We start from the raw sequence: 24,096 nt of genomic DNA, 5'->3' as shown, positions 1-24,096 counted from the left end.
ATTTGTTATTTGTTTACTGTGGATCAAGCGCTGTACTAACGGCTGAGTTTTATCTCAGGTATCAGAGTGCAAATCCTTCTAGCCTAAAAAATCTTTTCATTTATGTTCAAAACACAATTAGATGCTTTAAGCTATCCCTAGAAGCGTTCAGGCTGGAGTTATAGTTAGGGCAGTGGATTTTTCTCATTCTTACTGTTGCAAAATTAAGTTATGGTGATGTTTTTAAATTCTCCTACCAAAACTATTTCCTTGGAAATCCATCACTTCTGTTTTTGTTTGATAGATGTGCATTTTGCATTAACATGGTGCAGTAATTCTGAATAACGGTAATCGATGAAGAATCTTACAACTTTCTGACATTCCATTTCTAGAAGAAGAACGAAAGGACCTACTCTGCCACACCTTATGTGACATTTTAGAAACAGCTTGCTTCAATAACTCTGGATCATACTGCTTGGCAGCATGGTCAAGAGGAAAAACATCTGAAGAAACTGCAGGGATTTCTGAGAGTCCCGCAGAATCTAGTCACCAAGAGGAACATTCTTGTAAGATACCTTTTAAAAAAAAAATAGTTCCATGCATGTTTAATTTACAATGCTTGTTTCAAATTTTATGGGGAAAAAAATGGTGTGCCATTTTCATAAGATTTCCTTTTGTCCCATCCTCTCTCTGTCATTTTGGGAGCCTAGATTTAAAACATTTATTCTTGGACTAGCCCCTTTAAAGTTAAGTAGTATTTTCAGTTGCTTGCTTGTCCTTTTCAGTTTAATTACTTTAATAAGTGTTGTCCTCATTTGCTTTTGACCAGGAGAAAGTTTGGGAAAATTGCACTTTGGAGGGATGTCAAAATATTTATTCAAACCCCCTCAATGATTCCTACTACAGAGCTGGGCTGAGTTTGTTTAATTATACATTTAGTCAATTGTCTTTATGACCTCATTTCCTCAAATCAGATCGGCTAGGCTTTGGATCTAAAGAGAAACATTTGCGGTGTGAGAGGTGGACTGATTGTGAGCCTGTTGTTGGGGAGGGGCCGTCTTATATGTTGCCGACTTGTAGTTCCCAAGCGCTTAGTAAAGTGCTCTGCACACAGCGCTCAATAAATACGACTGAATGAGTGAGTGATAACAGTAATGCTAATGATGATGAGAATGCTTTTGTTGAGCGCTTATTATGTGCCAAGCACTCTACTAAGCATTGGGGTAGATACGAGATAATCGGGCCGGACACAGTCCCTGGCCCGTAGAGAGCTCACAGTCTAAGAGGGCAAACAGGCATTGAATCCCCATTTTACAGATGAGGAAATTGAGGCAGAGAGAAGGGAAGCGTCTTGCTCGAGGGGTCACATGGCACGCAAGTGGCATAGCCGGGATTAGCATTTAGGTCTCCCGATTCCCGGGTCTTTCCATTTGGGCACGCTGAATCGCGTATGCTTTTTTTGATCTATTTATCGAGTTATCAAACTCACTCGACTGCAACTTTCTTTGGAAAGTGGGAGGAAAGACCCCGAGAAGACCAGTAGGTTTGCATGCCAGTCATCTCCTGCTTGAATTACCATCCTTCGTCCGTCGGTTCCTCATTTGAGGCATCCTGTTTCTTAAGGAGCAGATTGTTTTCTGCACTTCATCGCCTCCTCATGCTAACCTTTCTTTCTTTTGTTCAAGAGAATCAGATTAAGTTCACGTAGATCAAGGGTTTTGTTTTGATATTCATCCCAACGGGCTTTTCCTGACTTGTGTTCCTCTTCCTAGAGCAATGAAACAATGAAAATATTCATATTTTGGTGATGAATCTACTGAAGGGAACTCAAAATGCCAAATGAGGCTGATATGCCCCAAACCATAATTTTCAACAGTCTCGATTGTTTCCTTAATGTGTATTCTATTTACTGAACTATTCTGAGATGAGCTCAGGGACTGAGTATCGGCCATGTGAATGAAATATCGACTTCTGGATCCAGCTAACGTTTTGGCAGAGCAGTTGTCCGTAGCTCCGATCTGCATTTGGAAACTTTATCTTTCTTATCAATTTACAAAGTAACCGTAGTCACAGTTTCTTGCAGTTGTCCCCCAATTTAAATTGAGCGGACGTGGGTGTCTTTGTCATCGACCGTTTAATGCTACAGGGAACGCTTTTTCCTCTAATTCCTTAGCATTTTCAAACAGGACTTGCATTTTATCAGTAGAAGAATCCTGGATCGTCGATAGAAATCCATACTCTTTACGGTATTCGTTAAGCGCTTACTATTGCCTCCTTACTAAGCACTGGGGTAGATACAAGCTAATCAGATTGGACACAGTCCGTGTCCCGCATGGGGCTCATAATCTTAATCCCCATTTTTACAGATGAGATAACTGAGACCCAGAGAAGTTAAGTGACTTATCCAAGGTCACACATCAGTCAGAAGGTGGAGCTGGAATTAGAACCCAGGTCCTCCCGACTCGACTCTTTCTGCTAGGCCACACTGCTTCTCTATACTGTAGGCAAGCCAAGGACTCAGTAGCTCCAGGAATTTTTTTTTTACTTTGGGAAATTAAGTATCAGGTGTCTGGAAAACCGGTTTAAATTTCAAGTATTTTCAGGATTGACCAAGATGCTACTTTGGGACCTGTTCTGAGTTGTAACGGGCAACAGACTGACTTACTAAGTATCCGTGTAAAGTTTATTTACAAGTCTTTTTCCTTATGTAAAACTAACTCAGGGAGGGGGAAGGAATCCATTTTTAGCCTGGAAAATGTGGGCTCTTAGCAAGGGATTGAAGATTCTTCGACTTCTACCATTGTCGTTAATGACACTGATTATGAGGAAGGAAATGGAATTTTTGGTGACAGTTGTGGTCATCGTAAAAGTTCTCTTTGCAGGGCTTATCGTGAGCCCCTTTATTAGGAATGGCGATGGCCTGGTAATTTAACCATCTATTTTGAGAGTGAGTACTATATTTAATGCTAAGCTCAGACAATTCTGCTTAGAGACTAAATACTTTTCTAGACCCTGAACTAAACCAGGTTACCTCACCAGTGAGTTTGGGCTTGCTAGAAATCGTGTGGAAACATCTCCTTGTTCTAAAATATAATCCATCAGGATGGGACATGGACGCATTATCTGAAAAGAAATTTAGAATTGTTACGATTTCAAATCTTGAGCTAGAAAATCGAATGACTTTAAAATACAGTGAACCCGAGATCTGTGTTATAAAAAATTCTTACTCTCCTTGCTCTTTCTCTTTTGGTTGTCCATGCTGTGTTCTGTCTTATGTTTCCCGGGTCACCCATCCACCAAACTTTCATTTCGATTGTTTTGTGCACACGTTACTGTCCGACGCAATTCGCGTTTTGAGCCACAGCACAGACATTTGGAATTTCCTGTTGCTCGCCTCTGAGTGGTAGAAGTTATATCCGAAAGTGGGGAGATTTTTGCCCTCTCAAATTCCAGTGGGGAATGTTTCATTCCGAACTCAAATGCCCGTCGCACTCTTTGAAGGCGTACTAATTTCGGTGGCTTCTGTGGTGTACACCTGTGGCTTGTTAGTAATGCACTTGTTTGCTCTTTTGGAGACTCAGGTTCAATTACAGTTTGTTTCCCTCAGGATTTTTTTTTCGGGGTTATTCAGTGCATTGTTCCCGGCTCTGCCACCTGTTTTAAAGCAACCCAATTCATTCAGTCATATTTATTGAACGCTTACTCTGTGCAGAGCCCTGTACTAAGCTCCATGACTGACGGGTTTGGTCTCAGCACCGTCGAACGAGACCACCAGGGCGAGTGCGGATTTTCTAAAGTAAGCGATTTCAAGGCTAACTTTGTCAGAGAAGTGGTCTCGAGGTGGCCCGATGACTCTGTTTTATTGTACTGGAACAGTTTGAATCCCTGGGAATTTAGATGGCTGTTTTCTCAGGCATCTGTCGGGATGCGGCTCAACAGAAATGAAAATTCGCATACATTCTGATCGCTAAAAAAGATTTTAAAGGCCACGGGCCTTTTTTCATTGGGGGTTTTTGCCGAGGTAAGATCCCGAGGTTTTGCTTCTGTTTTCTGGGTTGCCTGACTCTAGTGATCTGAATTTTCCATTTCTTTATTGGCACATTCGTAAACAGAAATGTAAATCGAAGAGGCTGCCGATAAGCGATCCCATAGCTTGGGCAGACGTGGATGTGGAAACAAACCAAAGCTGGTCATTGAACCTGTGTAGACCAAATACAACCTGTGTAGACCAAATGCGTTGTCTTCTTCTAGAGGTCTGACAAAAAATTAAATATGCGACTAGATAACCTCAAAGGAAGCAGCTTAGTCCAAGGTGGAATGATGGTAGCTATTAAATGGAAGACTGTATCATAATGGAGGGGAAATGAGAAGACACCTGAAGCAAGGAAAACTGCAAACGTGTTTTTAAAATTGGACCGTTACCTTTATAACTGGAGAAAACCGAGCATATAGGTTTCTTATCACCACTTACAATTACGTAATATGCTTGTTCTCCTTTAGAGAACAGCATGTCCTTGTTGGTCAGCAAAATTACTTTTCATTCACAGTTAAGCCTGATGATTGATTTTGACTAACCCACATGTGCCTGAAATCGATAATCGGTGGCTTAGTGTAAGGAAATCTTCTTATCAAGCTACTGTATATGTCGTAGGTATGCTGTTACGATTCCAGTCATTTAGATGTTGATATTGTGGTTTTGGATCGCATAATAAAGTTGAAAATACAATTCTCATCATTCTATAAGGGGAAGAAAATTGATATTAATGATTGAAGTGTAAAAGTATTTCAGCTTGCTGTGTGTATCTTGTGTCATTTATTTGCCTTGTGTAGTGCTGAAAAGTGTCTTTTATGTATAGCTGCCTTGGCTGTCGAAGAGCTTGGCTTTGAGCGATTTCATGCATTAATTCAGTAAGTAACATGTTGGAACGTTTAAAATACTTATCAAGCTCACAACACTATTTGAAGTCTGTAAATGCCCTGGGAGAGGTGGCTTTATGAAAGTCCCGTGAGGCGGCTGAACACGACTACGAATTAATACTCAGTAGATCAGGTTCGGAAAGAGTTTCTCTTATCGAGTGAAAATCGAGCCGACCCCTAATTTAACTTAACGATCCAAATGCACTCTGTTCGCTGGGGAACTTTCCTAGCAAAGAAGATATACAATTGGGTTTAATGTAGTTTTTCTTGCTCATTACTGAATATTTTTATGGCATTGGTTAAGTGCTTACTATGTGCCAGGCACTGTTTTAAGCACTAGGGGAGATTCAAGATAGACTGTGTCCAAACTCATTGTGACCTACATGGGACTCCATCTTTATCCCCATTTTACAGAGGAGGTAACTGAGGCACCGAAAAGTTAAGTGACTTGCCCCAAGTCACCCGGCAGAGCCCAGGTGACTCCAAGGCCCGGGCTCTTTCTCCTGGGCTGTGCAGCTTCTTGATGGGAAGATTTATATCGGGGAAAACATTTTAAGTATATTAAACATTTTTTAACTTCGCTCCCCGTTGAAATGACCTAACTGCATTGCCCTGATAATAGATAGTATGTTGGCGTGCATTATAACGCTTAAATTAGCAGGGGCATTTGGGTCAGTTAGAGAAAGCGTTTGCCTTGGAGTTAGAAGGTCACTTTTCCTACAATACACTTGTGGGATAGTTTAAGCCTCTTACTTTCATATCTACGGCAAATGGTTTCTGGACATTTCAGGCCGATTCGCTTATGTTGGCAGATGGCTGTTTCACTGTGTATGGGCAGGTTTCTTTGCTAATGAACTCTCTCAAAGAGAGCACTTCATTTTCCAAATTAGTTTTTGATTTCTTATTTGAGAATTACTAATCCCAGACATTATGCTAGAGATTTGGAGATGATCCCTGCCAAGCAGGTTTTCCATGTAAATTCAGTTTGCCAGCTAAGGCAGATAGTCATCTGCCTCTCTCTCTTCTTGGGCAGGACTTATCAAAACGTTTGCAATATTCACAGAACCACCTATTTTGATGAATAAGTCGAGGTAATTAATGTAGAATTTCATCAGGTTGCTCCTCCTCCCCTTCCCCCCAGTACACATTCAGTATTACTCTAGCCCTGCTTTGATGTTCATTTCTTTTTCAATTTTTTTTCCAGCAAGAGGTCATTCAAAAGTTTCCCCGAACTAAAGGATGCTCTCTGGGACCAGTATTCTGTATGGACCAACAGATTTGGAGTATTGCTTTTTCTCTATTCTGTGATTCTGACAAAGGTTGGTCGAAGAAATCAATATTGTTATTTTGTGTGGATTTGAGAAATCGTGACCTTTCTTTTTCCTCTTAGTTGAGTGGCGCACGGTTGTCCTTAAGGTAGGACAAAGCGGAGTAATTCCTCCCTCGTGGAGACTCCGCCCCTGCCAGCAGAATAATAATAATAATAATAATTGTGGTCTGCGGTAAGCACTTACTATGTGCCAAGCACTATACCAGGCGCTGGGGTAGATGGAAGACAATCAGGTCCCACAGGGGGCTCCCAGCTTCAGAACCTCTCCTGTGAACCTGTTGTTGCGTAGGGACCTTCTGTATATGTTGCCGATTTGTACTTCCCAAGCGCTTAATACAGTGCTCTGCACACAGTAAGTGCTCAATAAATACGATTGAATGAATGAATAGTAATAATATAATAATGGCATTTATGGAGCGCTTACTGTGTGCCAAGCACTGTTCTAAGCGCTGGGGAGGTTACAAGGTGAACAGGTTGTTCCACGGGGGGCTCACGGTCTTAATCCCCATTTTCCAGATGAGGTCACTGAGGCACAGAGAAGTGACGTGACTTGCCCATAGTCACACAGCTGACAAGTGGCAGAGCTGGGATTTGAACCCGTGACCTCTGACTCCATAGCCCTTGCTCTTTCCACTGAGCCACGCTGCTTCTCTGTATGAATGAAAGGAGAGAATGGGTATTGAGTCCCCATTTTGCCAAGGAGGGAACTGAGGCACAGAAAAGAGAAATGACTTGCTTAAGGTCACAGCGCAGACAGGTGTTGGAGTCGGGATTAGAACCCAGCTTCTCTGACTCTTGGGCCCGGGCTCTTTCCACGAGGCCATGCTGCTTTGGACCAGTTGAGACCCCGGCACCAAGACTCATACCCATAGACGGTTAAAAGAGCAGAATAATTGCGTGAACAGTTAGTTTCCCTCTGGTTCAGCTGGGTGGCGAATATTTTACAATATTCACCCTGAATGAATGTGCCTGGAGTCCTGCTACCCTCCCCGAAGAACGGCCCTGATGCCGTTTCAATATTGGTACTCGCATTTGGTATTCGGAGACGTATAAACCAGCTCCCGTAAAAGCTTTGTTTGCTGGCATTTTCCCGACCGGCTCTTCAGCTCTCCTCAATAGGAAGGCCGATCTTTCCGAGAAGGAGATATATTGCTCATTTGAGGGCACTCTTCTAATCTAATCAGCCGATCTGCACTTGGCTCCAGTGTCCTCTCCCAAATGCTGTGTGATCCTTGGGCCTCAAGATGGCTGTGCTTCTCTGGCTTCTGGTTCCGCCGATGGGATTAGCGGAAAGTTCTCCGCCTCTAACAGCTTCACCCCAAATTTAGCTCCTGCTGGGGTCAGCAGATGAACCCTGAAAACAAGCCCCACTGTAGTAAGCGCTCAGTTAATACCATTGTTTGATTGATTGAATATGCCGGAGAGGTTTTTACTGAGTCACTTGTGAATGTAGACAATAGGACACCAGAACCTTGGACTTCCCACCTCCTCCCGTTGGCAGGGAGGCAAATAAACCAATTACATTTTCCTTCATACTGGATTCAGCTGCTGCTTCCCGGCAGGTAGTTGCTCAGCTTTGAACCACCTGGGTTGCTCTTGGGCTGCCCTCGGTTGTGTTCACAGGTTAAAAAATACCGGGTAAATCATCTACCAGTACAGAAGGTGTAATCTTGCTTTCCCTTGAGCTGAACTGTTGACTCCTGATATCTATTTTCGTCTACCATCGATGGTATTTGAGTGCTTACTGTATGCACTGCAAACATTCTTCATATAACCTGGTAGTTATGCCCTTTTTATAATAAAAAAAATCCTGTTTCAGTGGGAAATAAAGAGTCGGTTCTGAAAGACATGCTAGTAATTTCTGAGCATACCTTGGCTTAAGTACTTCCCTTCTCCACCCTTTGAAGTATTTGGATCGATTTGAATGGGGTGATTAAAGCCCATTTCAGTTTATCATTAGAAATGAACATCGATAAATATGCCTGTCAGCTGTTGCAAAGGGCCTTTTGGCTAAACAGGATGTGAAAGGTAACACTTTGAAAATTAAGCACTGTTTTGCAGATACACACAACAAAATCTAAGTGTCTCATTCCAGTTACTGGCACATATTTGTCTTGGTCTCTGATCCTGTAATTATATTCATTTGGTTTTATATCAATTTTTAATGCCCTTAGATTGCTTTGGTACAATTTTTGACTTGGGAATACAGCAAACTTTCCATCGGGAAACTTACTTCATACAGTCCTTTTTAACTTACCTTTTTAGTTTTGTAGATCCAATTAAGAGCACTAATAAAGGACAGCACTGTATGACCTCTGTCACACTGAGTGAAATTCGAGGTGACGGTGGAAAATAGAAAGTCTTCTTTCAAGCAGTCAGCCCAGCCGATGCTTTATCTTCGTTAGCTCCACCTGGGAAATTCATTTAGCCAAATGGCAACCAAGTAAACAACTTTAAACAATTTCAATTAGTTTCCTGTGCAGTGCTAGTGAAGTACCGATCGTGCTGCTTTGAGAGCCCATGACCTTGGTTGAAATGAGCTGAAACCTGATGGGGCCAATTCACTGGTGCACGATTATAACTGAGTTGTCCTGTTCTTTTACTTTCCCTTTTCAGCATGGCTAAAATCCACATGTTGAGAAACGAAATCCAACTTAAAAAGTCATGTATTATAATCTTCCACACTCAGGTATTTAGAAATTATACTTGGTGAATAGAGGTATAATCTAGACTTTTCCAGAAATGCTTTTGGCGAAGATGAAATGCAAATTAAAGTGTGGGCTAAACTTTTTTTCCCCCCATTATCTCTAAATCAGGACCTATTCTACTAGTTCTGGGTCCAAATCCCTTTGGGGCCAATTAGTTCTGTTACTTTATTATCCAAAGAGCCCATTGGAAGCCGTGAAAAATCATGCTCCAGAAGGTGAGCCATCACACTCAAAAGACATCTTGAAGCGTTTGCAGTTCAGATGCCTTCTGATTCAAATTGAGATCTTTAACTTTGAATCCTATTACTTGCCTTTGCCTTGTTCGGTTTGGGGTTAGAGATGGATTTGTCTCAGCTACCGTACTTGAAGTGTTTAAATTATGTCAGTGAATTGTGACCGTTGATTTCTTTAGGGAATCGAAAACATAAAAAATGAAATTGAAGATGCAACAGAACCTTTGATTGATCCTGTCTACGGACATGGCAGGTAATGAATTCATTTATTTATCTCTTTATTTCAGTACCTGGGTAGCTATCTTTAATGTATAACACCCTGGGTGATTTTGTTGTGTTCCCCCATCACCCCTGACTGAAAAGCTCTATGCTAAGAGTTTGTTGCCTAATCTAAAGCACTTTATATTTCTGTCATGATGTATCGATCATGGTATTTGTTAAGTGCTTACCGTGTGTCAGTCACTGTTCTAAATGCTGGGGTAGATACAAGCTAATCATTTCTGTCCCACCTGGCCCTCTCCCGGTCTTACTCCCCATTTTACAGTTGAGGGAACTGAGGCACAGAGAAGGGAAATGACTTGCCCAAGGTCACACAGCAGACAAGTGGTGGAGCCAGGAATATAATGTACTGTAAGCTCTCGTGGTGCACTGAGGGCCGACCCTTTTCTGCTACAGAAAAATCCAGTGGATTTCACTCTGAATTTTTGTGAAACCTATTTGATGGCTCCTGTCACGGGTGAAGAGGAAATTTCCAAATGAATTTTTGAAGGGCTAATCAGCGAGGGGAAAGTGGCTTCTCTACCTCTCATCTCTGTGGCGTTCATCCTGTTTTCCCTTTCCCGGGTCCCTGTTTCTCATCCGTCAGCGTGGCTTACTGGAAAGAGCCCGGGCTTGGGAGTCAGAGGTCGTGGGTTCTAATCCCGGCTCTGCCGCCTGTGAGCTGTGTGACTTTGGGCTAGTCACTTAACTTCTCTGTGCCTCAGATACCTCATCTGTAAAATGGGGATGAAGACTGTGAGCCCCACGTGGGACAACCTGATTACCTTGTATCTACCCCAGCGCTTAGAACAGCGCTTGGCACATAGTAAGCGCTTAACAAATGCCATCATTATTATTATTATTATTATTACCTGTCAATGGCATTAGGCCACTTGTATCCATGAGAGGCAGGGGGCAGCCAGAGAGACCCCAGTAGTTCAGCAGCAAACGTGCTTGGTACATAGTAAGGGCTTATTAACAAATGGCATTATTATTATTATTATTATTATTATTATTATTATTATTATTATTATTATTATTTAGGGGGACCTCTGGGGATGGGGGCGAGGAAGCAAGGGCTCTCAGCCCGTCTGCTGGGCAATTCTCTCCTGACACAGCCAGAATCCAGGGGCAAGAGTCTTCCAGATTCCATGCAAAAGCCAAGAGCCCTCCTATGACATAAACAGAAAAATTGCCAATGAAAGGAAGCTACTTTAAAAATCCTGGCTCGTTTATCAGTGCCATGTATTGTCAGGAAAGCAGTTGAATCCGCCCAGACGCTAAGCACTGAACGAAACACGTGGGAGGGTACAATGAAAACAGAACTCTTCCCTGCCTTTATAACTGTACCCTGCCTTCAGGAAGCTTACAGTCTACCCTGGGGGACAGAACCGATAAAGATTATTTACAATGGAGGGAGCAAGCGGAAGAACAAGAATATAGAAGGAAGCAGTCAACTATATTGGGATGAAACAGCCGAGAGGGATCTTTGTTAAAGCAGTTGGGGATTTTTAAAATATAATTTTTTCAAATATCAATATGGATGTTTCAGAGTCTACCAAATCGAGCTTTATTAATTCAAATTAACTTGGCAGGGGGGACCCAGGAATCGCTGGAAAAGAGGTTAAAAAAGATTGTGGTTAGTTCATATTGCAGGGCTTGCTTTATCATTGTCATGGTTATTGTTATTATTATTATTCAGCCAAAGCCTAATAAACCTCCTGCTGACTGGACATGCTGTTTCTAATGTGTGGGATGGAGACAGAGAGTGTTCAGGAATGAGTAAGTACATATTTTGCTTTATGAAATTGTGTTTCTCATTATGGACTCTCTTGGTAATCTTGTGGCCCGGATAGATTTGAGAATTTCACTCATCGATATTGCATCTGTGACGGGGGGCGGGGTACATAGGGCAATAGAAGAGTCTACTAAAAAGGAAGAAGCATTTTTAGGACCCCTGCGGAATTCTTTTACTCAGTTTGTGAAAAGGTCCGAGAGAAGCAGTAGATTTTTCTAATAGAGAAACCAACGGAAGGCTCCATGTTTTTTGGTAAACTGTATACACCTGAGTACCGGGACATGTTTTTCTTCTCTAAATACTGATGCGCATGCGGAGTAGGCTGGCGTAACTGAAGAACAGACGCAACATTGAAGCAAAACATAGTAAATCTCATATTTTCATTTTGGTCTCATCTTTTTCTGGAGTAATTAGTCCTTGAGATTCTCAGGGTAAGATAATACTCTGAATTTACTGGGGAGAGAAGGGTGCAAACTCTTCACTTTGATTGTGGGGCAAACTTTGAGGGGGCTTTAAGGGGGCTTTGAGGAGATAAGGCCGGAAAAGGGAGGGGAAAAGAAGAGATGAGAAATGTTGGGAGACGAAAAGGGAACTGTAGCAGGTAGAAGAGGGGAGGTGTAAGGAAAGAGAAGAAAAAGAAAGAAGTAAGAAAAGGTGGAGGAGGAAAGGAAGAGGTAAGAGGGCTCTACCGTCTCTCTTCATTCAGTCACTCAGTTGTATTTATTGAGCGCTTGCTGTGTGCAGAGCACTGTACTAAGCGCTTGGGAGAGTACAGTGCAGGAGTCAAAAGACACATTCCCTGCCCACAGCGAGCCTATAGTCTAGAGGATTAGCTTTCATTCATTCATTAGCAGGGAAGAGGCAGTACTGTAGCACAGAAGACCGCTGAGCCAGAGAACTAACAGGTCACTAATGTAACTTTCATACAAAGGGCTCCTGAACTGACTGGGAACTATAGTTAAGTGCCTCACTTCTGTACCTAGAAAATTGAAAGAAGCTGTAATTCAGTGTATGATCAGTGAAGTTATAGAGGAAAATAGTCCCCTTTGCTGAGGGGAAAACAACATGGTTTGTGTGGAAGGGAAATTACACCTCACTATTCTCCTGGAATACTTGGGGAGGATCGATAAACAGATTGGATAGCGGGGAACCAGCGGTTACAATATCCTTAGATTTTTCAAAAGACCTCAGGTAAGATTTCACATCAAAAACAAATCGAGGAAACCTAAATAAAGGGTTCTCGCAATGATTGGTTTTGGGGTCAGTTCAGCGGTCTTTTATTGAGTGCTTACTGAGGGCAGGGCATTATCCTAAGGGCTTGGGAAAGTACAGTAGTGTCTGTAGATGTGTTGGAGCTTACAGTCAACAGGAGTAGACAGACACTGAAGTAAATTACAGATGAGTGAAATAGAATGAAAGGACAAGTGGATAAGTGCCGTGGGGCTGGGCTGAGTGGTCATGTGTAATATATTCACAACTGACCTGAAAGGGAGTTTAGGGAATTTCCCAGGATAGTTGACGCTATAGTCTTCCGAGCGGCGAAATATGTCTTCGAGAAACTGAAGATGACTGCCAAGTTAGGGGGCAGAAATGTGTCAAGTGAGGCTCAGTGGTTGCAGGAAAAAATGGCCACCGCCTCCGTAGAAGGACACAATAAATCTAGAGGAGGATAAGAAAGAGGATAACAAAGACGAGATGATCAGAGGGTTGGAACATCTTCCAGATGAAAATAGATTGCAAAGATTAGGACTGTTAAGTCAAAAAACTAAACCTGAGAGGAAACATAATTTAAGTTTACAAAATCATGAGGGGTTAGGGGTGGAATTGTCGTTCACCATATCCTACAGCATCAAGGACAAAGAGCACCCAACTGAGGCCTAAGGGTATTTTCAAAACAAGAAACAGCAATATAAAATGCATTACCACTCATTCAGGCCAAAATATCAATCACCCAGTCAGTGGTATTTGCAGAGCACTGTAAATGGGAGAGAATAATACGTTCAAGAAGCGTTTGAACAAGTGAATGGATAAGCAGTTATCCGTAATGTAAATTAGAGGGCTATTAGTTGGTACATTCCCAGCCATGAGACCCTATGTCTAGAAGGGCAGCCATCACTGAGTTCCTTCGAGGATCCTGGTGCTATAATAATAATGATAATAATAATAATAATGATGGTATTTGTTAAGCCCTGAGGTGGATACAAGCCAATCAAGTTGGATTTGTCCCTGTCACCCTTGGGGCTCACAGTCTCATTCCCCATTTTACAGATGAGGTAACCAAGGCCCCGAGAACTGAAGTGACTCTCCCAAGGCCCGTGCTCTAACCACTACACCATGTCCATTGCTCTGATCCAGTAATGGCATTCCTGGCAGTCTTACGTTAGAATGAGGTTATTCCACACTCCCAATAGTTGTAGACAGGTTTTTGGAGAAATTCCTGCTCACTGATGCAGTGTTATAGGGTGTGTGTGTGTAGTCGGAAGTGTTCTTTCCATGATGTGTGTCTGGGTCATTCAGTTATTGTGTACAGAGCACTGTTAAGTGTGTGGGAAAGTACAATCGGTGGTATTTATTGAGCACTTTTTGTGTGCAGAGGACTGTACTTAGCGCTTCGGAAAGGTAGACATACTCCCTGCCCACAAGAGGCTAAATGCCATTCACGAAGACAGACGTTACCTTCATCACATAGCATCTTGTGGTCCATTGTGAATGGTCATTATATTTCTACTTTTTAGAAACTGGTCCTGTAGAAATGGAGTGAGATTAAATAATACTGGGAATTCTACCTCCTTCATAGGCTGTGAACCCAAGGAGGTCAGGGACCGCATCTCCTGATGAAATTTGTATTTACCCCAGTTCTTGACCCAGATTTAAATGCTTTAGCCAATAACATATTACCATACCATGCAAATGCCTTAGTAATAATAGCAATTATTATGGAAACCAAGCTAGCTTGTGTCATCAGGAGCATTTATTGAGTGCCTATTGTGAACAGAACTCCATTCCAAGTGCTTGAGAGGAGTAAAAGAAATAGATGATTAAAAATTTTTTATGTGCATACATATTTTTTTAAAAAAACCCTCAGGTCATAGAAGACCACAATTGAACATGAATATTCCAAGAGCCGGCTTGTTCCCGGGAATGGAAGCGTGAGAGAAAAGAGCCTGGAAACAAACCTGCCACTTGGCTCTGTCCTGACGAGAACTTTCCGTTAGGATCTCGGGCCTGGTTTTGGTCACTGCGCTTTTAACAGGGTGTGGCGAAAATGGAAAAGTCCCATAGAAGAGCTACAGATATGATTAAAGGGAAGGGGAATAGACCTTATGAGAAAAAGGCTTAAGGAAGGGATGACTAAGCGGTGACTTAATAACTCTTCCAAGTATAAGAAATGGTTTTATGGGCAGAATGCTGACCAGATGTTCTTCCTAACATCTAATGCTAGAATAGGGACTTAAAGCAAGAGAGATTTCAGTTGGCCAGAAGGAAAAGCTTCTTGGCCCTCTAGACAATAAACCTAGAGCAAGCTACCAGGGGCGATTGTGAGCTTGACTTTCCTGAAGGTCTTTAAGAAAAGAAGAGGTACCAAATGGCAGGACCGGATGATTTATCTCTCTGTGATGCTTCCAGCTTTATTGTTCTGTGATTCTCTCAGAACTCCTAATCCGTTTTCCTCTGTTGTTGTCTAAACTCTGTGTAAACTGAGGTTATTCACCTTCTTAGCCATGCTTTTGTCATTGAGGAATTAAGGCAACAACGAGAATGCCGAATGGCAGGGAAACGTCGGGAGAAACCATAAAATAATAATTGGAATGGCAGTCTTTCTGCCATCTAGAAAGTGTCCCACCGAAGCAACATTTCACCGGATGATTCCGGCTCCCCTTTCCTTCTTCCTGAAGGAGTTTCTACCTGGAGGGTTGGGTCATGGAACTGTGGGTGGATGACTGCTCGTTTTTTGGTAGGCTAACAGGTGGTTTGAGGGATAATAATAATAATGGTATTTGTTACCATGTGCCAAGCGCTGTTCTAAGCACTAGGGTAGTTACAAGATAATCAAGTTGTCCCACTTGGGCTCACAGCCTTAATCGCCATTTTCCAGATAAGGTAACTGAGGCCCAGAGAAGTGAGGTGACTTGCCCAAAGTCACACAGCCGACAAGTGGCGGAGCCGGGATTAGAACCCACGACTTCTGACTCCCAAGCCCGGGCTCTTTCCACTAAGCCCCACTGCTTCTCTAATTTATTGCCAGGGAAATGGGGTCCGTTGATTTTGAAGGCCAGCTTTCCACCCTTTACCACCCACAGATGCAACGATGCAGATCCCTCAGATCCGTCTGTCAGGCGGTAAATTCAAAACGTGCCTTCGCTTAGAACTTTAGGCTGCTCTTTTTGGCAAGGAAACACGGTTGGTGTTCGCCAGCTGATGGTTAGCACATTGGCAGAGCAGGAGTTAGGCTGGATTGATTCATTCATTCATTCTATTGTATTTATTGAGCACTTACTGTGTGCAGAGCACTGTACTAAGCGCTTGGGAAGTACAAATTGGCAACATACAGAGACGGTCCCTACCCAACAATGGGCTCACAGTCTAGAAGAGGGGAGACAGACAATAAAACAAAACATGTGGAGAAGTGTCAAGTCATCACAATAAATAGAAATAAAGCTAGATGCACATCATTAACAAAATAAATAGAATAGTGAATATGTACAAGTAAAATAAATAGAGTAATAAAACTGTACAAACATATATATAGGTGCTGTGGGGAGGGGAAGGAGTTAGGGCCGGGGGGGATGGGGAGGAGGAGAGGAAAAAGGGGAATGAGATGGTTCTTGAAGAAAATGTGCCAACACTCACTTTTCAGCTTCACCATCTCCCGATCTCTTCTTTTTTTAGTTTTCTGAATTCCAATTTCAGTTCTGAGTTTTCAAAGCGGTATTGTACTATATGAATTAGAAAGATCAATCAATCATATCGAGCGCGGTACTAAGCCCTTAGGAGAGTACGATATAACAGACCCGTTCCCTGCCCACAACGAGCTCACCGTCTAGAGGGGGAAACCGACGTTAATATAAGTAAATAAATTAGTTATGTACGTAAGTAACGTGGGGCTGGGAGGGAGGGATGGAGGAGTGAAAGGAACAATTCAGGCGACGTAAAAGGGAGTGGGAGAAGAGGAAAGGAGGAATTAGAGGGGATGTGCCCTTCAATAAGGCTATGAAGGAGGGGAGAGTAATTGTCTGTTGGCTTTGAGGAGGTAGGGATGGAGTTAGTAGACATACTCCCTGCCCACAGTAAGCTTACAGTCTAAAGGGGGAGACAGACATTTTTATAAGTAAGCAAATTATGGATACGTTTGTAAGTGCCGTGGGCTGAGGGAGGAGTGAAAAGAGGATGTAAACCTAAGTGCAAGGGCAACACAGAAGGAACTGAGAGAAGAGGAAATAAGGGCCTACTCATGGAAAACTTCTTGGAGACGCGCTTTTAATAAGACTTTGAAGATGGGGAGAGCCATCCTCTGTCGGGTATGAGGAGGGACGTTGTACCAGGCCAGAGGCAGGATGCGGGCGAGGGTTCGGCGGCAAGAAAGACTAGATTGATGTAGAGGTGGATGGGCAATCACTGGACGTTCTTGAGTGGGGAAACGTAGCTTGGACGGTGTTATAGAAAAACGATCCGGACAGCAGAGTGTAATAGGGACTGGGTTGGGGAGAGGCAAGGAGGCATGGAGGAAGGCAAGAAGGCTGATGCCGTAATGAAGTCAGGTTAGGACAGATGTTTGGATTAAAGCGGTAGGAGTTTGGATGGAGAGGACTGGGCGGATTTTAGTTCTGTTGTAAAGGATGATTTCGGTTTTTATGGCAGAAGTGTGTGCTAAACTCTTGAACCGTGTGAAGAACAGAGGAGGGCTTGGCAACATTTGCTGCCGAGAAGGATGTAGAGAAATTTTGTTGCATGGCCCCCAGAGGAAATTTGGGAACACCAAGCAGCAGTGTGACGATACGCTTCGGGGTGAAGAGGGGCTACCCAGTAGAGTGCAGATGACACAGTGGAGCCCGTCTCCTCACAGGAGAACTGGAGGAAAACGTAACCTAATGTTCTGTGTAACAATAATGATTGTGGTATTTGTCAAACACTTATTTATTGAGCACTTACCTTGGGTGGAGAGTGCAGAGGAGGTGGTGGGCCCATGTTCCCCTCTTCTCCCTTTATATTCCTTATATTTATGTTCTTAGATTTCCGAACCGTCCACTCCATCGAGGGAGAGGGACTGTGATTCTCACCGCTAGACCGTAAGCTCATTGTGGGCAGGGAATGTGTCCGCTTATCGTTGCATTGTGCTCCCCCAAGCGCTTAGTACAGTGCAGGGTACACAATAAGAGCTCAATAAATACCGTTGATGGTGTATTCTGAGGCACATAATAAGTACTATCACTACTACTACTTCACGGGGCTCACAGACCGTAAGTGGGCAGTCCCCGGCATTGGTCATTTTAGATGAGGCACTTGTTCTGTAACACTTTGGGTCTCTGAGCCACCCTAAGTAGGAGGGTTTTTCTTATCCCTTAATAATAAACCATAATTGTGGTGTTAAGCGCTCATTTTGTGTCAAGCACCGTGCTAAGCGCTGGGGGAGATACAAGATAATCAGCTCACACGTGGTTTAGTAGTTTAGTACCCCTTCCGGGGCAGGGCACTAAAAAAGGATGTCCCCGTAGATTTCCTGCCACATTCAAGCTAGATTCACAGAGGACTTGTTTTGTTATCTGTCTCCCCCTTCTAAAGTGTGAGCCTGTTGTTGGGTAGGGACCGTCTCTTTAAGTTGCCGATTTGTACTTCCCAAGCGCTTAGTACAGTGCTCTGCGCACAGTAAGCGCTCAGTAAATACGATTGAAATGAAAAAAAAATGACTACCGTGACTCGTCTTCCTTAATCTGGAGGTGCCCATGGACACCAAAAACCTGTCCGACACAAAGACAGTCACAGTAGCTTCACAGCAGTGGGGACAGCCTGCAGGAAGACGCCTGTCTCAGGGGCTTTCTTTCCCCTGCTTACCAACCAAGACTCCAAACTCACCCTACCCCTCCTATTCTCGCCCCCCAAAAGTAAGAACCTCCTTCCCTTTCTCTCCTAAATGCCCAGTACAGTGCTCTGTGCCCAGTAAGTGTTCAATAAATACCACCGATTGATTCCAGGTGCAAGGGGGACCTATCGATTTAAGAATAGCCCATTCACCATTATCCACCCCTGATAACTGCAGCCTGTGGCTCTTCCTGTTTTCGTAGCCAGACGACAAGACAATCACAGACACTTTCCTCCCGGGCAAATGTTCTGTTTTTGCAGATTTTTACTGGCTAAAGCATCGTTCATTTTTCGCAAAAAGGGCAATCAGCGATAAAGCCTTTGTTCGCAACACCAGGCGGCGCCAGTTGCCTTCAGAAAAATCATCGAGATTGCGGAACCGCTCGTCTCTAATCCAAAGTAAACCGTGTTTAAAGGCGGTGATGGAAGGGTAGAGGTGGCTCATTTATGTAGCTAAATATTCCAAATTGAGCCCAAGTGCTTGGCCGGATAAATTGAGAAAACTCAGTGAGAAAAGGCAGGCTGGCTCCCCTTTGTCCAGAAAAGAGCCAGAGCCAATTGTGGGTTCTTACGTTGCCTTTCAGTCGGAAGGGAGCCGTCAGTCCACCCTTCCTTCAGAAGCGTTTCCCCAAGCAGGACTGATGATAGCTCCCAGTTTACCCCTAGGATTCATCTTGCCGTTTGTTGCAGTGGTAGTAACTCTGGTGTCTTTACCCTTAATTGTGGCATTCATCCAAACTTAAGGATATCTTTGTGCGTGGTTTTGTGAATGATCTTGAAACGATCTTGTCGAGATTACAGAATACAGTGCAAGTCATTGCAGAGGCCCTTCCCAGGTCGGGAGTTTCAGAGGAAAGGCTGCAAGCCTCCAAATTTACCACTCTTGTCCCCCTCAATAATCTTGTCATATGTTCTATCTGTTTCTCTCTATATGGTTTTGACCTCAAGAAAGAACAAGGAAAGTGGCCTTTGTCGATTTGGGGGTTCGAGAGATAGCAGGACCATCGCTAAAGCCCAGAAAGTACATCACTCTTCTCAGCTAGGCCAAAATTTTCAACACTGCTTGTAGGCCATGATTCCGTCAATATTTTTGTAAGATAGCCTGCCTGCCTAGAAATATTTGCCCTGCAGTAGCAGAAGTAGTAGTAGTAATAATATTTATCAATCGCCTACCGAGTGCAATGCACTGAATAAGCACCAACAGAAATGTACCACACCCTGTTCCCTGATCACCAGGAGGGTGTATTCCTAATCGGGGTGGGAAGGTCATCAAAATATTTTCTAACAGTGGAATAAGCTCAACGACTGTTCAGTCAAAGATAAAAGAGTGCAGAAAATGGGTATAAATAATGCAAATAGAAAAGCAGCATGGCTTAATGGAAAGAGCCCAGGCTTGGGAGTCAGAGGATGTGGGTTCTAATCCCGGCTCCACCACTTATCTGCTGTGTGACCTTGGGCAAGCCACTTAACTTCTCTGTGCCTCAGTTACCTCATCTTGTAAAATGGGGGTTAAGACTGTGAGCCCCACCTGGGACAACCTGATTATCTCGTATCTACCCCAGCGATTCGAACAGTGCTTGGCACATAGGAAGTGCTTAACAAATACCATCATCATTATTATTATTATTACAAGCAAATCGGGTTGGACACAGTCCGTGTCCCATGTGGGGTTCACAGTCTCAATCGATTGTGCAGATGAGGTAACTGAGGCACAGAGAAATGAAGTGGTTTGCTCAAGGTTACACACCAGACAAGTGGCAGAACCGGCATTAGAACCCATGACCTTCTGACTCCCACCTTTGGCGTACAATAAATGCCGTAGACTGATCAGTTTGGACATTCCCTGTCCCACATGGGCCTCACAGTCTTAAAGACTTGGGGGAGAACAGGTGTTCAGTCTCCATTTTACAGATGAGGAAATGAAGACCAAGACAAGGGGGGGACTTGCCCAAGGTCATATACATCAGGCCAGGGGAGGAGCCAGGATTAGAACCCAGGTCCTCTGACTCCCTTCCCCTGGTTCTTTATCCAAGTAGAGTGAGTTCTCAGACAGTTTTCCTTCTGCAGCCAGACATCCTCCTCCAGGAGGCCGGGGCGGTTTTACGAAATCCACACCAGCTCTGTCAGGTCTTAAGAAGTCAGAAACTTGCATACCAACCAACCAAACAGACTAATCTTGCAGCTCCCAATCCCCCTGGTGACACAGACTATGATTGAATTAGGCTTTCTTGCTACAAACGGAGTAAATTATGTAAGCAGGTAGTAAACAGGATTTTTTTTTAGTAGGCCAAGAGTTTAGAAGCGATGACACCATGAAGAATTTTTCATGGCAGTAGTGAGACCTAAATCTGTCAAAGTCAGAACTTGGCCAGAAACATATCATCAATTTTACTAACTTGCTACACTTTCGAATGACAGATCAGTGTCTTTATTTGGGCACAGACTTGTATTCTTAGGAAAAGTGAAGTGTTGCTCTGGAAGCAAAGCACAATGGCCCCAAGGTTCTAGTTTTAATTGATCTGATTTTGCTCCCCAAGGAGGCTGTTGTGATTAAAGTGATTGTGTCCTCCTTAAAAAAGGATGACATGAGTAATATTTGAGAAAGCTAGTCAGCTTTCCAGGAAATCTTAGTAGAAGTCTACATGGAGAAATTCATCAGAACTTTTAAAATCATTTTCCAAGTGATGAAACAAGACACGGCATCAGGGAGAGTCAGGAGCGATGCCGTGAACTTGGCCCCCACGACTTTTGGGGTGGAAAGGGTCGCCACGGCTGATCGGTCCCGTTCTTCAGAGCTAAAATGGAAGCCAAGGTGGAGCTAGGATGGCGTCTCAACTCCCTACCCTCTCCATGCAGGAAGTGGCCCTTTGGGGTTCCCACTATTCTCACTGGGATGTACACCCAGTGAGCTACCCTCAATCAGTTAGTCAACCAGTGGTGTTTATTGAGTATTTACCATGTGCAGAGCACTGTACTAAGCCCTTTGGAAGAGTAATAATAATAATGATGGTATTTGTTAAGTGCTTACTAGGTACCAAGCACTATTCTAATCACTGAGTACAGTACAGTAGAGGTGGTAGACATGATCCTTGCCTTCCAGAAGCTTACAATCTAGTGAGGAAGGCGGACCTTAAATTGTGGTTAGGAAAAATTGCAGAGACGGAGTTGCAGACCAGAGGGAGGGTGAGGGCAGGGTGTCGGTGGTGAGAGTTAGATTGAGGTCCAGAGAGCTGGTTGGTGTTAGAAGTGTTTGGGCTGGTAGTGTGGGGGAGAACTGATTGAGGGCTGTCAAGATGGTGAGAAGGAGTTTCCGTTTGACGGAAGGGCGGCCATTGGCAGTTTTTGAGGAGCTGGGAGATGTGAATTAAAAGTTCTTTTAGAGCTGGGCAGCGGAGTGAACAGTGGGCTCGGGTGTGGAGAGACAGAATGCCGGGAGGTCAGCGAGGCGGCTGATGCAGTAGTAGAGGTGGGAGGAGATAAGTGTTGGACCAGCATGGGAGTGGGCTGAGATGGAGAGGAAAGGGTGGATTCTAGAGATGTCGCGAAGGTAAAGCCAACAGGATTTGGTGGCAGATTGAGTATTCCTGTTGAGTGAGAGAGAAAGAGATGAGTCGAGGATGATGCTAAGTTTATAGGCTTGTGAGGTGGCAGATTGAATGTTCCTGTTGAGTGAGAGAGAGTGAGAGAGACAGATGAGTCGAGGATGATGCTACGTTTTTAGGCTTCTGAGACAGGGAGCATGGTAGTGGTGTCTACAGTGTTGTGGAAATTGGGTGTGGACAGGGTTTGGGCGGGAAGATGAGTTCCCCGGTGCCTGGGCACCTGAGCCGACCTGGTACCCATGGGGGCAAGTTGTCCCCCAGAATCTGGGGCCAAGAGTAGGCCAGCCAGACGGCAGGCAGTGTGGGTGGATGGGTATTTTAGTCAAGGAAAGGGACAGTTCACCTCCCAAATGTTGGAGTGGTGGAAGTGGGGGGGATCGCAGACCCCAGGCCGGACACCACGTGCATTGATCGCAGCAGAGGGCAGGCGGAGGGCGGGGCAGGGAATGCTCACCCCTATGGGCCGGGGAGCCATGTCTGATCCTGCAGTCCAAGGATGTCATGCTAACTCAGTTCCCCTCCCTCTTTCTCCTCACCTTCTCTTCCTTCCTTCTTTTCTCTCCCCATTTTGCCCCCTTAGGGTGTGAAGTGGGCATCCCCATAAGGGGCTTTCTATGTCAGCCAATCATCAAGTTGATTCTTGGGCAGCAAACAAACTATTATTTTATTATTCTGTTTATTTTATGAATGATGTGTGTAGAGCTATAATTCTGTTTATATTGACGCTATTGATGCCTGTCTACTTGTTTTGTTGTCCGTCTCCCCCACCTTCTAGACTGTGAGCCTGTTGTTGGGTAGGGATTGTCTCTATTTGTTGCCGAATTGTACTTTCCAAGCGCGTAGTACAGTGCTGTGCACACAGTAATCGCTCAGCAAATACAATTGAAGGAATGAATGAATGCTGGAGAAGTTACAGCAGTGGGAACTCTTTTAGATTCCGTTTACTTCACGGTACTCCAAGCTATTAAAGCTACGGAAAGTTTTGCCCCTGATTTGCAGTAATATTTTGTGGATATTAATAATAATAGTAACATTAAGAGCTAACGTATGTGTCAAACATTGTTCTAAGGGCTGGGGCAGATATAAGCTAATCAGGTTGGACCCAGTCTCTGTCCCTTGTGGGGCTCACAGTCTTAATCCCCATTTTACACCTGAGGTAACTGAAGCCCAGAGAAGTGAAGTGACTTGCTCAAGGTCACACAGCAGCCAGGTGGCAGATGCGGGATTAGAACCCAGGTCCTTCAGACTTCCATGCCTGTGCTCTATCCCCCAGGCCATGCTGCTTCATCTGTGGTTAAGAGCTGACCCCGGAGAGCTATGGTACTGTCAATCAACGTGACTTTCAAACATTTCATGTGCCCTTTGATTATAAAATCCATCAACTCTCTTGAAAATAATGTTTGTCAGCAAGCTGCCTTTTTGAACAAATGAAAATATTTCAGCTCCTCTTCATTTCCCTTCAGGAAACTAAGAAGGAAGCTCTCATTTATTTTTAAAGGAAGATAATAATAAGGAATCATGGTTACGCAGAGCTCATTTCCCAACTATTAGGACTGATGCTGACGAGGAACCGCATGTAGATTTTTAAACATAAAATGTCCCTGGTTGTATTCCATTCATAACTGGAAATCTTTTGGTTTCCACCGGACAGTCAGTCACTCGGTGGTATTTCTTGGGTACTTAACTGCATGCCGATTTTCCTAGCAAATAACCCAGCTTGCGATCTTAGCCCTGGTTTATCGGTTTTCAAAAATAATCCCTAAAAGGTTTTGACCTGAAAAGAAATGATCAGAATCCCAAGTGCTCAGTAGCGCGGGGGACCATCACAGGGAAAAAACAATGGACAGTGGTGTGTTTCTGAGCAGGGTTGTGCCGTGTGGACCTCTGTAAAATCTTTCAACCTAATCTATTGGCGTGAAGAATGGGAAACAACATGGGTTTAGTGAATAAAGCACGGCCTGGGAGCCAGGGGACTGGGTTCTAATCCTGCTGAGTGACCTTGGGCAAACCACTCAACTTCTCTGGGCCTCAGTCTCCTCAACTGTAGAACCTGTTCTCCCTTCTACTTTCCTGCAGGCCCTATGTGGGACAGACCTGATTAACTTATATCCACCCCCCCAGCACTTAGAATGGTTCTCGACACCTCGAAGCGCTCAGCAAATATCATCCAACAGATAAATAAATAAGCAACTCT

The 24,096-nt window shown here is 43.8% G+C and overlaps 1 protein-coding gene across 1 annotated transcript in view; it reads left to right on the top strand.

Annotated features, from left to right (window-relative positions):
* MINDY3 (MINDY lysine 48 deubiquitinase 3) overlaps positions 1-24,096 on the top strand; it is a 96,934-nt gene that overhangs the window by 13,159 nt on the left and 59,679 nt on the right. The window contains exons 4-8 of the mRNA XM_038755756.1: positions 372-545; positions 4,836-4,887; positions 6,101-6,215; positions 9,347-9,420; positions 11,128-11,207. Of these exons, the coding sequence (XP_038611684.1) occupies positions 372-545; positions 4,836-4,887; positions 6,101-6,215; positions 9,347-9,420; positions 11,128-11,207 (495 nt within the window). The remainder of the gene's footprint in view (positions 1-371; positions 546-4,835; positions 4,888-6,100; positions 6,216-9,346; positions 9,421-11,127; positions 11,208-24,096) is intronic.

Source organism: Tachyglossus aculeatus, chromosome 13 (genome assembly GCF_015852505.1).
Source record: "Tachyglossus aculeatus isolate mTacAcu1 chromosome 13, mTacAcu1.pri, whole genome shotgun sequence".
In the NCBI taxonomy this organism is placed as follows: domain Eukaryota; kingdom Metazoa; phylum Chordata; class Mammalia; order Monotremata; family Tachyglossidae; genus Tachyglossus; species Tachyglossus aculeatus.
This window is presented reverse-complemented; position numbering and strand designations above follow the sequence as displayed.